General features: G+C 42.0%; 1 protein-coding gene across 1 annotated transcript; it reads right to left on the bottom strand.

The window, feature by feature from the left end:
- Positions 1-4274: 4274 nt before the first annotated feature.
- LOC147005530 (TD and POZ domain-containing protein 2) lies at positions 4275-5369 on the bottom strand. Its single transcript, XM_085835279.1, has one exon. The coding sequence runs from the start codon at positions 5367-5369 to the stop codon at positions 4275-4277; it is 1095 nt and encodes a 364-aa protein (XP_085691405.1).
- Between the last annotated feature and the right edge of the window lie 9227 nt (positions 5370-14596).

A 14596-nucleotide genomic window follows, 5' to 3' on the forward strand; every position in this document is an offset into this window, starting at 1 on the left:
TCCTAAAGAAAGCTTGGTCCAAGAAGGACACATAGCAGACAACACTGTTTCTGAGAGTGATGTTATTCATAATTTGTTGTATCAGTGCATGAGGGGATCTCAGGTCTCTATTTTCATCACTGCAAAGTATAAGACAGGGCAATCTCTATGACCTGTAGGCCAACACCATCTACATCAAGAAACCAATACAAGGGTTTCAAATTTTCGGTTTTTTTTTTTTTTTTGAGCTTTTCTTTTCTCCTAGGGGCATTTAGCTTCTCCCTGAAGACCAGCTCACCCTCTGCTGCAAGGTAAGCATAGTACAGGACTCCTTCACCATTCCTGGACAAAACAGGAAGCTTGAAATCATGGTTCCAAGGAATCTGAGACCTCCACCTTACTTGTTACCTCTTCCAGAAGATGGTTAAGACAACCTCTATTTGGACAGATAGAATTCAGCCATGACCAGCTGATTCAATATCCAGAACATGTGTGAGGTGTTATCAGACTCCATGGTAGAAGTCATTCAGGATGCAAACCCCAGCACTTATAAAACACTAACTGTTAAACTAAAACCAAGGAATACTTGATCATAGTCCACAGTGTTGGAGTGTAGTGCCAGGGAAATATTAGTGATTGCCATGTACTCCGGTCGAGTCAGCTTGACAGGCTGTGAAGCCTAAAAGCCACTCACGAGGCAGAGAGTTTCATGGAAGCTTACCTCCTGGAGTTCTGGCATTCTCATTAACCCATATACTCATACCCTATTCCTGAGTTAGTCTAGTGTATGGATCCACGTGCTCTCTTTTAGTATCATCTTATTATAAGTGCCTTTTAAGATTGAATTCTGACATAGCTAAGCCTTCACCAGTGGTCCAACGTCCTAGAAAGTCCTTGAGCTGACCATGGACTTGGAATTCAGGAAGAATGTTGCCTGTTCAGTGACATTCAGAATTGCCTCTGGTATTACACTATCACTTAGAATAAAAGCCAAGTCGCTCCCATATACAGGAATTTACAATGGTTTAGGAAGTAGATTGGGCTGTTGTTTTAGAGTATTGCATTATTCATGAGATGGTTAGCTAGAATGGAACTCTCTAATTAGAACCATGACTTGGGTGTGAAAGCCCTTGCCCTGCAAGTGTAAAGACCTCACACCTAGCTTCTAAGACTATAGCTGACCTTAGATAGGGCTGACTTTGTCTCAGTTATTTTATTGCCCAGTTCCTGCCAGTCTTTGTGTTTACATTCCTCTGTTTTGTGTAAGAGTCATTAAGCACCCGGTAACCTCATTTGTACCTTGCCGATGTGTCACCTAACTTCCCTATTTTCTTCTGTATAAAAAGTTTGATGCTCAATTTGACAAATTACATTCAGATTCTACACAACCTCTCCTGTGTGCATCTGTCTGTCATTTCATCCAACGCTTTGCCCACTTGCAACTAGAGACCCTTTCCATGCAGACAAAGGGGCCCTGAGGGTCTGTGGCAAGTGATCTTTTTCTTTTATTAGACATTTTCTTTATTTACATTTCAAATGTTTTCCTCTTTCCTAGTTTCCCCTGGGAAAATCCCCTATCCCCTCTTTCTGCCCCCCAACCCACCCACTTCCATTCCTGGTCCTGGTGTTCCCCTATACTGGGACATAGAGCCTTCACAGGACCAAGGGCCTCTCCTCCCATTGATGACTGACAAGGCCATCCTCTGCTATATATATAGCTAGAGCCACAGGTTTCACCATGTGTTTTCTATGATTGTTGGGAGCTCTGAGGGTATTGGTTAGTTCATATTGACTGTAGGGCTTCAGACCCCTACAGCTCCCTGGATACTTTCTCTAGCTCCTTCATCGGGGACCTTGTGCTCCATCCAATGGATGACTGTGTGCATCCACTTCTGTATTTCTCAGGAACTGGCAGAACCTCTCAGGGGACAGCTATATCAGGCTCCTGTCAGCAGGCTCTTGTTGGCATCTGCCTAGTGTCTGGGTTTGGTGGTTGTTTATGGGGTGAATCCCCAAGTGGGGGCAGTCTCGGGATAGTTGTTCCTTTTGGCTCTCCTCTGAACTTTGTAACTCCTTTCATGGGTATTTTGTTCCCCCTTCTAAGAAGGATTCTGAGCCTCTGGGCTAATATCCACTTCTCAGTGAGTGCATATCATGTGTGTTCTTTTGTGTTTGGGTTACCTCGTTTAGGGTGATATCCTCCAGATCCATCCATTTGTCTAAGAATTTTACAAATTCACTGTTTTTAATAGCTGAGTAGTACACCATTGTATAAATGTTCCATATTTTCTATATCCATTCCTCTATTGAGGGACATCTGGGTTCTTTCTATCTTCTGGCAATTATAAATAAGGCTGCTATGAACATAGCGGAGCATGTGTCCTTTTTTAAAATTAATTAATTAATTACATTTAAATACACTGTAGCTGTGTTCAGACGCACCAGAAGAGGGCATCAGATCTCATTACGGGTGGTTGTGAGCCACCATGTGGTTGCTGGGATTTGAAATTTGGATCTTCGGAAGAGCAGTCGGGTGCTCTTACCTACTGAGCCATCTCACCAGCCCACATGTGTCCTTATTATGAGTTGGCACATCTTCTGGATATATACTTATGAGTGGTATTGCTGGATCTTCAGGTAGAACTATGTCCACTTTTCTGAAGAACCACCAAACTGATTTCCAGAGTGATTACACCAGCTTGCATTCCCACCAGCAATGGAGGAGTGTTCCTCTTTCTCAACATCTTCACCAGCATATATGATTACCTGAGTTTTTGATCTTATCCATTCTGACTGGTGTGAGGTGGAATCTCGGGGTTGTTTTGATTTGAATTTCCCTGATGATTAAGGATGTTGAACATTTTTTTAGGTGCTTCTGAGCCATTCAGTATTTATTCCTCAGTTGAGAATTTTGTTTAGCTCTGTACTCCCCCACTTTTTTTTAATAGGGTTTAGTTTTGTGGAGTCTGACTTCTTGAGTTCTTTATATATATTGTATATTAGTTCCCTATTGGATTTAGGATTGGTAAGGATCTTTCCCCAATCTGTTGGTGGCCTTTTGACTTATTGACAGTGTCTTTTGCCTTTCAGAAGCTTTGCAGTTTTATGAGTTCCCATTTGTAAATTCTTGATCTTGAGCACAAATCATTGCTGTTCTGCTCAGGAATATTTTCCCTGTGCTCCTATGCTCAAGGCTTTTCCCCAGTTTCTCCTCTATAAGTTTCAGTATCTCTTGTTTTATGTGGTGTCCTTTGATCCACATAAAAAGTCCTTTGACTTGAGTTTGTACAAGGAGATAAGAATGGATCAATTCGAAGTGGATGCTCGCAGTCAGCTATTGGATGGAACACAGGGCCCGCCAACAGAGGAGCTAGAGAATGTACTCAAGGAGCTAAAAGGGTCTGCAACCCTATAGGTGCAACAACAATATGAACTAACCTGTACCCCCCCCCCCCAAGCTCGTGTCTCTAGCTGCATATGTATCAGAAGATGGCCTAGTCAGCCATCATTGGGAAGAGAGGCCCATTGGTCATGCAAACTTTATATGACTCAATACAGGGGAATGCCAGGGCCAAGAATTGGGAGTGGTTGGGTAGGGGAGTGGGGGGCAGATAGCACTGGAAATGTAAATGAAGAAAATACCTAATAAAAAAATTAAAAAAAAAAGGAATGGAGATAGGTTAGAAGTCTGAAAGGGTTCACAAAGAGGGAGGAGATTCCATCAGAATCTGCTTACATTGTCTCCTTCGAATTCAGCGACACAGTGAAAGATGGTCAGGCTCAGCGGTGGTGGCACACGCCTTTAATCCCAACACTTGGGAGGCAGAGGCAGACGGATTTCTGAGTTCAAGGCCAGCCCGGTCTACAGAGAGTTCCAGGACAGCCAGGGCTACACAGAGAAACACTGTCTGGAAAAAAACAAACAAACAAACAAAAAACCAAAAAACAAAAAAGACAAGAAAAGTGGTCAGGCCAGAAAGATTCTATAGAGTTGGGGATTAGACTGGTAGTTGTGGTTTTACAAGAAATGAAGGAGAAGGGAAGATCTACAGGCATCTTTCATGCTTTCCCCTCAGGATTGGACAGTGAGTTATCAGTGAGTGTGTTCTGGAATTAGGCTCTAGAATACAGTAAGGAGTTAGCCTGAGGGATCTTAAAGAATTGTCTCTGGGACTCAAAGGAGATGCATGCAGGCAGAAAGTAAGGCTACAGCTGGTGTTATGACATAGTTCTATAGATGAGACTGGTTGTTGATGTGGGAAGAATGGTAGGTGTTGGTGATATCTGTCTAGCTCCTAAAATCCCTTAAGGCGTTTGAATAAGGACTCCAAGAAAACACTCTGTTCAGAAGCCAGGGAGTGGAATCTTTCATCCACCAAGTGGGGATGGGACTCCACCATTGACTTCCACCCGGAGCTTTTAGAGACTTCAGAAGCATGAAGGGCAATGAAATGTAGAGCCCGAGTCTTCAGCTGCTCTGTGCTGTGGAGGTCAGCCACAATGAGAGTGTGTGCAGCATTCTCCACAGAGAGGTTCCTGCAGAGGGCATCCTCACATATGACCTTCAAGCCCTCAAGGCCATACTTGTCAGCAGCTGCCAGCACATCACAGGCCATGGAGTGGCTGTGGAGGGTTGGAGCCTTCCCAGTGTAGATGAAGCCCATGATCTCCTTAAAGACTTGAAAATCCAGCTCCTGGATCTCAAAGCAGTTTGCTAGTCTCTCCTCCATTTGATGTTCAAACATGGCTCTGAAAACTGGAGAGTGAGCTGCTAGGATGGCTTTGTGAGCCCTGAATTCATGGCCAGCTACCAACAGGGAGCAGTCTGTGAAGAGGGAATTCTCCCACAGCTTGCCTAGGTCATCTGTCAACATATGTCTTGGATTCTTGATTGCAGGTATCATGTTCTGTACAGGCATGTTTATGATGGCTCCTACTATGCTCACCTTGCAGCAGAGGGTGAGCTGGTCTTTAGGGAGAAGCCAATTCCGATGGGAGAGGAGGGAATCTCGAAGGATGAACTTACTGAATCCCCAGTTTTGCTTTCTCTGAAAGCTAGGGACATTCAAGCTCTGCGTATATTGATATTTCTCTCCTTGGGAATTTTTGATCCAGAATTCAAACTTTGCTCTAACTTCTCTCTTTGGGCAGTTGACCAACATCAGGTAAACTGACAGGTAATCTTTGCTTTCTTCATCAAACCCGTTTGGGTGTACTCTCAAACACCAGGCCACTTCCTCATTGGCCTCCAAAGAGAACACTGGGCTTTTAATCTTTCTCCTAATTCCCCCCATGCAAAATGAAAAGTTGCTAATGGTCCACTCATAGCAGAATTCTTTAACACTGATCTGTGTGGAGCCCCAGATCTTGGCTTCCATGTCCCCTGACATTTCTGCTGGAGGTACTTTGGAGGTTAAAGTTGATCTGAAAATAACTAGAAGTTATTTATTCTTCTTCCTGTTGGATACAAGTATAGGTATTTTAGATTTTATTTCAATTTCTCTTAAATTCTCTCTCTCTCTCTCTCTCTCTCTCTTTCTCTCTCTCTCTCTCTCTCTCTCTCTCGCTCTCTCTCTCTCTCTCTCTCCTCTCTTCTCATCCCTCCTCAACTCCCCTCTCCATAGTGTAAATAAACTCTATTCTATACTAATCTTGGCTGGTACCTCAGGGGGAAGATATGCCTCAGTGTTTACCCACCAGGGTACCACTCCCACCCTCACAATACCTGGATCTAACAAACACATCCTGGATTTCTTTTTATAAAGCACAATTGATGTTGTGATGCAGATTTAAAAACTGTCAGGTTAACATCTCCTGCTGCCACATGAACTTTCCAGCCAATTTCTCTCTAGACCTATCCATCCAAACAAAAGCAAATTGGTAAGTTCCCTCTTCCACACTGGTCAGTGTAAATATCCCCTGGTTCCAAGGGAGGGATGTTGAGCTCACAGCCACCCTGTGGCGTTCTTGTGTATAGAGACAGTCCCAATCTTTATGACTGGTCTCCTTGCTGACTCCTCCTTACAGGACATTTTCCCTTGAGTGAGATTTTCTCTTTCCCCTGCATCATTTTCTTTCTCAATGCTGTGACACCCCAAGCCTGGGTACCATTCTCCTCACTGTCCACTCAGGTACTGGCCTGAGCTGAGACCCCAATTGACTACTTGAGGTCTTGGTGATCTGTCCCTCCTGTTGTTTTAGTTAACTTATCCTCAGGATGCTGGTAGGAGAAATTAATAACTGCCACTCTCACCCAGAAAGGATATGCCTTTGCAGCCACTCCCAGGATCCTTACTGAGATGCCTCCCACTCATTAAGACTTCCAAATTTACAGGCTAAATTTGGCCCCAATATCCACTAAGCAATGACTCTTCATTGCCGTTTAAGGGCACTTAAATATATTTTACAAGTCTCTCACCAGCCATCCAGAAAAATGGAAAGGTTTCTACACAGGGTCCCCTCACACTACCTCCATCTCTTGCCACTTTACTTCTTTGTTCTCCCTCCCACATACAGGCACAGTAAGAAGACTGTCTAGATTGTAGTATGATAACCATTGAGAAACAGTGTTTCCCCTGGATTTTGCCGTGATTCTGTGGCTGCTTCAAGCCTCCTCTCTCTGCTTTCCCCCTTGCTTTCTTGTTCCCTGCCTGACCTAACATCATGCTGCACAAAACATGCTGTGCTAGAGCAGAGTTGCAGGCAGACAGAGCACAGCTGCAGGTGCTGCCTCTTCCTCCCCACCCCACCCTGCTCACAGGAGGTTGAGCTGCTGCCTATGCTTCTGTGCTCCTGGGGCTCGCCCACCACCACCACTGTCAGCTCTCTGATTTTTTTCCATTCTGTTCTGCATCAACTCTAAACCAGGTGTAACAGCTGAGCTAGTCCATGCACAGATCCCACTGCTCTGGTCACAGCAACAAAGGCTGGCTACTGTGAAAGCAAAGACCTCTTGTCCACCAAACAAAACATGTCCACTATCTCTATGGTGTTTGTCTTTTTATATGTTTTTATCTATTGATACACAATTATTTCTGCCATTCCAAGATATAACAAACATGTGACATTCTTCCTGGCAGAGCTGTAGCTTTAGCACCATCTTGGTTGGGGGCAGTCTTGTGAGTATCTGCCATCTTTTTTGTGGGCAGATAAGGTTTTCCTATGTTATTGCTTCGGGGCCATCTTAGCTAAGGGAGGTCACATTAATGGCTGTGGCTTCAGTGCCATCTTAGTTAATGACAGTCCCATGTTCATCCACCATCTTTGTTATGGGCAGTTCCTACCTCACTGCCTTGTCACCTTAGAACATCCTGACATAGGGTCTCTGATTTCCATCATACCTTGGTAAACAATAATTTTAAAACTAATATAAATATTTACATCATTAAACAAGATCAAAGATCACTGCTTTAAGTTAAAGATTGCCTAACTCAGATATGCTTAGTATATACTATGTCTCAATCATCTCAGAAATCTGCTAAATGTAACAGCAAATGTTTAAGCTTATTAGGTCAGATAGAGACTTCCAAAGCATAAGAGTTACAACCCTCCCACCCCACACAAAGCTGTATGAGAAGATGTAGGCACAGTGACAAGACTGCATAGATTGTGTTATGATAACCATGAGTTACAGAGCTCCATTGCCTTGAGGCTGCCTGGACTCAACCTACACTGTCCAACTGAGGACACTCTGAGAGTTAAATCTCTCATATCACCTAGGAAAAGGTCAGTCATTTCTCCCACATTCAAATTCCACAAAAAAGTTCTTCCTCTGGAATCACCATGCCTGAACCCAAGCTGTACTACAGAGCATTGTGATAAAAACTGCATGGTACTGGTACAAGGACAGAGAGGTAGATCAATGGAATAGAATTGAAGACCCAGAAATGAACCCACACAGCTATGGTCTCTTGATCTTTGACAAGGGAGCTAAAACCATCCAATGGAAAATTGACAGCATTTTCAACTAATGGTGCTGGCACAACTGGCATTTATCATGTAGAAGAATGCAAATTGATCCATTCTTATTTCCTTGTACAAAGCTCAAGTCTAAGTGGATCAAAGACCTCCACATAAAACCAGAGACACTGAAATTTATAGAGGAGAAAGTGGGAGAAAGCCTTGAAGATATAGCACAGGGGAAAAATTCCTAAACAGAACAGCAATGGCTTGTGCTGTAAGATCAAGAATTGACAAATGGGACCTCATAAAATTGCAAAGCTTCTGTAAGGCAATAGACACTGTCAATAAGACAAAAAGGCCACCAGCAGATTGGGAAAGGATCTTTACCATTCCTAAATCTGATAGAGGACTAATATCCAATATATACAAAGAGCTCAAGAAGCTGGAATCCAGAAATTCAAATAAACCCATTAAAAAATGGGGCACAGAGCTAAAGAAAGAATTCTCAACTGAGGAATACTGAATGGCAGAGAAGCACCTGAAAAAATGCTCAACATCCTTAATCATTAGGGAAATGCAAATCAAAACAACCTTGAGATTCCACCTCAAACCAGTCAGAATGGCTAAGATCAAAATTCAGGTGACAGCAGATGCTGGAGAGAATGTGGAGAAAGAGGAACACTCCTTCATTGCTGGTGGGATTGCAAGATTGTACAACTACTCTGGAAGTCAGTCTGGCAGTTCCTCAGAAAATTGGACATAGTACTACCGGAGGATCCCGCAATACCTCTCCTGTGCATATATCCAGCAGATGTCCCAACTGGTAAGAAGGACACATGCTCCACTATGTTCATAGCAGCCTTACTTATAATAGCCAGAAGCTGGAAAGAACCCAGATGTCCCTCAACAGAGGAATGGATACAGAAAATGTGGTACATTTACACAATGGAGTACTACTCAGCTATCAAAAACAATGAATTTATGAAATTCTTGGACAAATGGATGTATCTGGAGGGTATCATCCTTAGTGAGGTAACCCAATCACAAAAGAAGTCTCTTGATATACACTCACTGGTAAGTGGATATTAGCCCAGAAACTAACAATACCCAAGAATCAATTTGCAAAACACACACAAAAAAAAAAAATCAAGAAGAAGGAAGACCAACGTGTGGATACTTCATTCTTCCTTAAAATAGGGAACAAAATACCCATGAAAGGAGTTACAGAGACAAAGTTTGGAGACTCCTCCACCTGGGAATCCATCCCATAATCATACACTATTGCATATGCCAGCAAGATTTTGCTGAAGGGACCCTGATATAGCTGTCTCCTATGAGGCTATGCCAGTGCCTGGCAAATACAGAAGTGGATGCTCACAATTCTTCTATTGGATGGAACACAGGGAACCCAGTGGAGGAGCTAGAGAAAGTACCCAAGGAGCTGAAGGAGTTTGTGGCCCTATGGGTGTAACAACAATATGAACTAACCAGTACCCCCAGAGCTCGTGTCTCTAGCTGCATATGTAGCAGAAGATGGCCTAGTCGGCCATCACTGGGAAGAGAGGCCCCTAAGTCTTGCAAACTTTATATGCCCCAGTATAGGGGAACTCCAGGGTCAAGAAGTGGGAGTGGGTAGGTAGGGGAGCAGGGCTGGGGGAGGGTATAGGGAACTTTCAGGATAGCATTTGAAATGTAAATAAAGAAAATATCTAATAAAATAAAATAAAAATAAAAACGTTTCTTGCCTTCTGGGCCTAATGGACAAACTGATTCTGCCCCAGCTGTGATGGAGAATGCAGAGACTTGGGGAAAATGTCTAGGTAATGGATTATTGACTAACCTCTGTCATTATAATTAGTGACACCTAGATTATAATTTGCATTTCCCAAATATCTGACTATATTGACAGCTAAGCTAACTTCAGCTAGAAAACAGACCTCTAGCTCCTTACCTAAAGGTAATTGACCACCTTATTAGCTCATTAATCAATTTGTTTACTAATTGCAACTGCCAGATCTCTTATGAAAGACAGGTTTGCCTAACTCTCAAGCTTCAAGATAAAGAATACAAAAGTTCAGCTGTAACCTTTCACAGATTTAACCTTCTGTTACTTTCTTTTGGAAACTCAGTTTCCATTGACTAAATGTTTCATATTTCCTCCCCTTTTTATGCGTAACCCTAATTAAACACTCCACTATATGATCCAACTTTTATAATCAAAAATGCAAATTTTAAGTTTCCTTTAATTGTCTTTATCCCATAGACTTAAAGTGTTTCTTGTGCTAAATCTGTAGTATCAGCTGTCATTGTTACAAATAAGTTTCCTTTAGTTGTCTTTTAACTATAGACTTAAGCCTATACACTTAAGTATATAGTCTCATGCTAAAGTATATGATCATTTATCATATTCACAAGGTTTTCAAATTTTCCAATGTCTGTTAATTGTCTTTTCTTTTTCTTTCTTTTTTTAAATATTTATTTATGATTATATGTAAGTACACTGTAACTGTCTTCAGACACACCATAAGAGGGCATCAGATCTCATTACAGATGTGAGCCACCATGTGGTTGCTGGGATTTTAACTGAGGACCTTTGGAAGGTCTTACCTGCTGAGCTATCTCTCCAGCCCCTAATTGTCTTTTCAATACATACTTCAAAATGTTTCTTATTATACTACATTTATATATATTCAGTCACCCAGACAGAAGAAAAAGCCCCTCTTGCTTCTTCTGCTCCACCAAAAGTTTTTGTCTTTCCTAAGCTAATCTTAAAGAGTGTTCATGCTGTTAACAAATTTATCTCTTTTGTAAACTTATTTTTTGATATATAAAACAAAAAATTTAATATATAATGACAGAATTTTTTGTAAGAAGAAATAAATGGTAGGAGTAGAGTTCTATTTAAAAAAAATACTCTCAAGCATCTGCTAAACACTTGTAATTCCTCACAGGCAGTAGCTCACAGAGGCTCTACCCAACAGTTACCTGGCAATAGCCAGGTACACCTGATTCACTATAAAGGGGGTTGTTTACTCCCTCCTTGCAATTTTACTCTCCCTGATTCTGTAACTACTTTTTCCCCCTCTCTCTTTCCCTTCTCCCTCTTTCTCCATGTGTTCCTGGCTGGCCTCTCTCTCTCTCTCTCTCTCTCTCTCTCTCTCCCTCTGTTCTCTTCTCATCCCTGCTCAACTTCCCTTCCCATGCTCTAAATAAACTCTATTCTATACAAAACCTATACTAAACCATACTGTATAATAAACTCTATTCTTTTGTTTGTTTTTTAGACAGGGTTTCTCTGTATAGCCCTGGCTACCCTGAAACTCACTCTGTAGACCAGGCTGACCTCAAACTCAAAGCCGCTACCTCTGTCTCCCAAGTGCTTGGATTAAAGGCATGTGCCACCACTGCCCAGCAATAAATTCTGTTCTATACTGTGGTTGATACCAGAGGGGGAAGGGATGCCTAAGCATGGGCCCACTGGGGCACCCCTCCCATTCTTACCTTACCTGGTTCTAACAAACATACTCTGGAACTCTTTATGAGTAAAACACTACAATTATATTGAACTTTGGATGAGCTTGGAAAATGTTATACATTCACATTTCAAGTATATTGTATTTAGTCAGGGTCCTGTATAAAACATACAGAATGAATCCCACTATAGAAATAAAAAGTGGACATATGACACTAACATACAGGTTAAGGTCCTGCTAATCCAACTACTACAAAAGCCAGTGCTTACTTAGTCTACAAGGTTTGAAGTCTCAGGTGTTCTTCAGTATGTGCTGGAATTCTGAAGAAATAGTCTCCAATACCAGTAAAGAAACGGGCTTGCTAGTAAGATGAGAGCAAACAGGTAAAGACACAAAGCTTCTTTTCCATGTATAGGCCTCCAGCAGAAGGTGTGGCCGAGTTGAAGGTGTGTCTTCTAGTCTCAATATCTGCCTTAAAGGTGTGTGTTTTAGCCAGGCGTGGTGGTGCAAGCCTTTAATCCCAGCATTTGGGAGGCAGAGACAGGCGGATTTCTAAATTCAAGGCCAGCCTGGTCTACAGAGTGAGTTCCAGGACAGCCAGGGCTACAGTGTGTTTTCCTGACTCAAAACTCAAATTAAAGGTGTGTGTTTTTCTACCGAAAAATCTGCATTTGAACTGGATCTATCTACTTCAATTTAAGCAAAATATAAAAAATTAAAAGTTATACTTTCCAATTTTGAATGTTACACAATTCCAGAGGTAGTCTAAATGTGAATAAGAATAGCCTTCCCCAGTGTAATTTGCTTACTGTGGTCAACCTTTCATAAATGTAGGGATCGTGTCATTCCATGCACAGCTTTTATTTACCCTTGTGCTTGTCTTACACTAATTTCTGCCACAGACATGATCAAGGAAAAGGTATTTTCCTTAACTTGTCAGAAGTCTGAATGTTCACAAAGGAGGGAAGGTGGAAGAGCTCCCATATGGTGAACAGGAAGCAGAGCCCCAAACCTCTAAACTTGACTTTCTTCTTTCCCATGTGTTATTCTACTTAGACCCACAGACCTTGTGATGACTCCTCCCAATTTGGTTAGTGGTCTGTTTGTTTGTTTGTTTGTTTGTTTGTTTGTTTTGTTTGTTTTGGTTTATTTTTATTTTCTGTGTAGCCCTGGCTGTCCTGGAACTGACTTTGTAGACCGGGATGGCCTCGAACTCAGTCCTGTCTCTGCCTCCCAAGTGCTGGGATTAAAGGAGTGCACCACCACCGCCCGGCTTGGTTGGTGGTCTTGTACTTCCCCCTCAGGAAATCCTCTTTTTTCAGAGTCACTTGAGGGTGTAGTTTAGGAATATCCTAAATGCTTTTCAATTCAATCACTTTCATTGGCAGGATTCAACTTCTTGATACCTCATAGTCTGCATCTCCTACAGGTGAGGTCTCTCCTCTTCAGGAACTGCCATGCTTGCTCTGCTGGCCCTGAAAAGGAGAGGTTATTCTGTTTTCCAAAGGGTGCAGCATATATTCAACAGATATCAAAGATTAGGGTTAGTACTACCCTCATGTAAAGTGACATGTAAAATTTTGCCCATATCTCTCATTTCTCCAGGTCTTCATCTCTTAGAGAGAGACCCACAGTCAGGAGGACACAGAAATAATTACAGTGATTCTGTCAGCTCAGTAGCTCCTAACTCTCCTCTGTCTTGCTTCAATTTTGCTTATCCTTCAATCTTGGACCAATCAATTGATTTTGATTTTTTTATTCCTTGGTTAGACTTACTGCCAACCTTGAGCATCAGTGACTGTGTATCTGGTGCTTTTGGGACCTTGATAGATGGATCCCCTATCTTAAATCTAACATTTGAAATGATTGTAGATGATCACTGTGCAAACCTCACTCACCCCTTTGCAGGAAAGTTGCTCTAAATTATTCTTTTCTTACCTCTCAGGAGCAGGCTCCTGTAGGGTGGAAGTTGCCTCTTACAAGAGACTGGGACCCCCTTGGGCAGGAATCATAGGTTTTGCTTACGAAGACTCTGTTAGGTGGGACAGGTGTAAGGGTGTTTTGTTTTGTTTTGTTTTGTTTTGTTTTGTTTTGTTTTGTTTTGTTTTGGGGGGGGGAAGGTGGATGGTAGCAGTGACTTTATGGGTGCCTTGCCAGAGTCAAAAGGATTTTTTTGTACTAAACATGAGGAAGACGGGTGGTAAAGCTGTGTAATGTCCTCCTACCAGAGAAAGCAACTAGTCATTTCAAAAAAAACCAAACTGACAAATGCCCATATAAAGCCAGAGAGACAGACAGAGAGATAGAGAGAGATAGAGAGACAGAAAGAGAGACAGAGACAGAGAGGTAGAGAGAGATAGAGAGACAGAAATACACTACAGAGACAACCAGGGGTGGTTGCAACACATCCAGACTTCTGGAAAGATGAGAATCTGGTGACATCTTTCACAGTTTCTGGACACTGGTATCTTTAACTGAAGATGCCTTAGCCATACTTTTGTCCAGAGGTGATAGTCCAGGCAACTTTCAAATAATTTCCTGTCAAAGTAACTTTTATTTGCATGCATTAATTGTTGTCTCTGAGGCTTTTTGCCTTGGTTTGCTGACCTTGGACTAATCCTGGAAGTTTCTAGCCCCCATCAAATCAAAACTAGGCTTAGAATGTTCTCAGCTAATAATGTTTACAGCTTAGAATGTTCACAGCTGAATAAGATCCCCACTTTCTAGTTCTTTCTGATCCCCGACTGCCTGATTTAATTTGTTCTGGCTCAAAAAATCCTCTCTGCTGTAACTGAATCAACATAGCTTTTTTAGGCTTCTCCTGAATTGCTCACCTGGTCTCCTACTTTGACAATCAGTTCTAATCTTCAGACTCCTTCTCACTTTCTGCTTTTTGTTCTCTCTTCAACCTGCCTCTATTCTACTGTCCTGCTAAAACTGTCCTATCTCCCTTTCTCTCTGCCCTTTCTCTCTGCAGTGAGCTATTTTCTTTCCTCTCTCTTCTCATAACAGTTGAGTATATCCATTTCTGCTTAATCTTTCTCTGAATTCTTAGTTTCTCTGTGCATTGGGATTTCTTTCATTCTTTCTTTCTTTCTTTTCTTCTTCTTCTTCTTCTTCTTCTTCTTCTTCTTCTTCTTCTTCTTCTTCTTCTTCTTCTTCTTCTTCTTCTTCTTCTTCTTCTTCTTCTTCTTCTTCTTCTTCTTCTTCTTCTTTTTGAGATGGGTTTCTCTGTGTAGCCC

This window comes from Mus caroli, unplaced genomic scaffold (genome assembly GCF_978045245.1).
Source record: "Mus caroli unplaced genomic scaffold, Mus_caroli_1 scaffold_3, whole genome shotgun sequence".
Classification (NCBI taxonomy): Eukaryota; Metazoa; Chordata; class Mammalia; order Rodentia; family Muridae; genus Mus; species Mus caroli.

Excerpts from the sequence above, each read along its gene's own strand:
- LOC147005530 (XM_085835279.1), bottom strand. The coding sequence starts at position 5,369 with ATGTCAGGGGACATGGAAGCCAAGATCTGGGGCTCCACACAGATCAGT.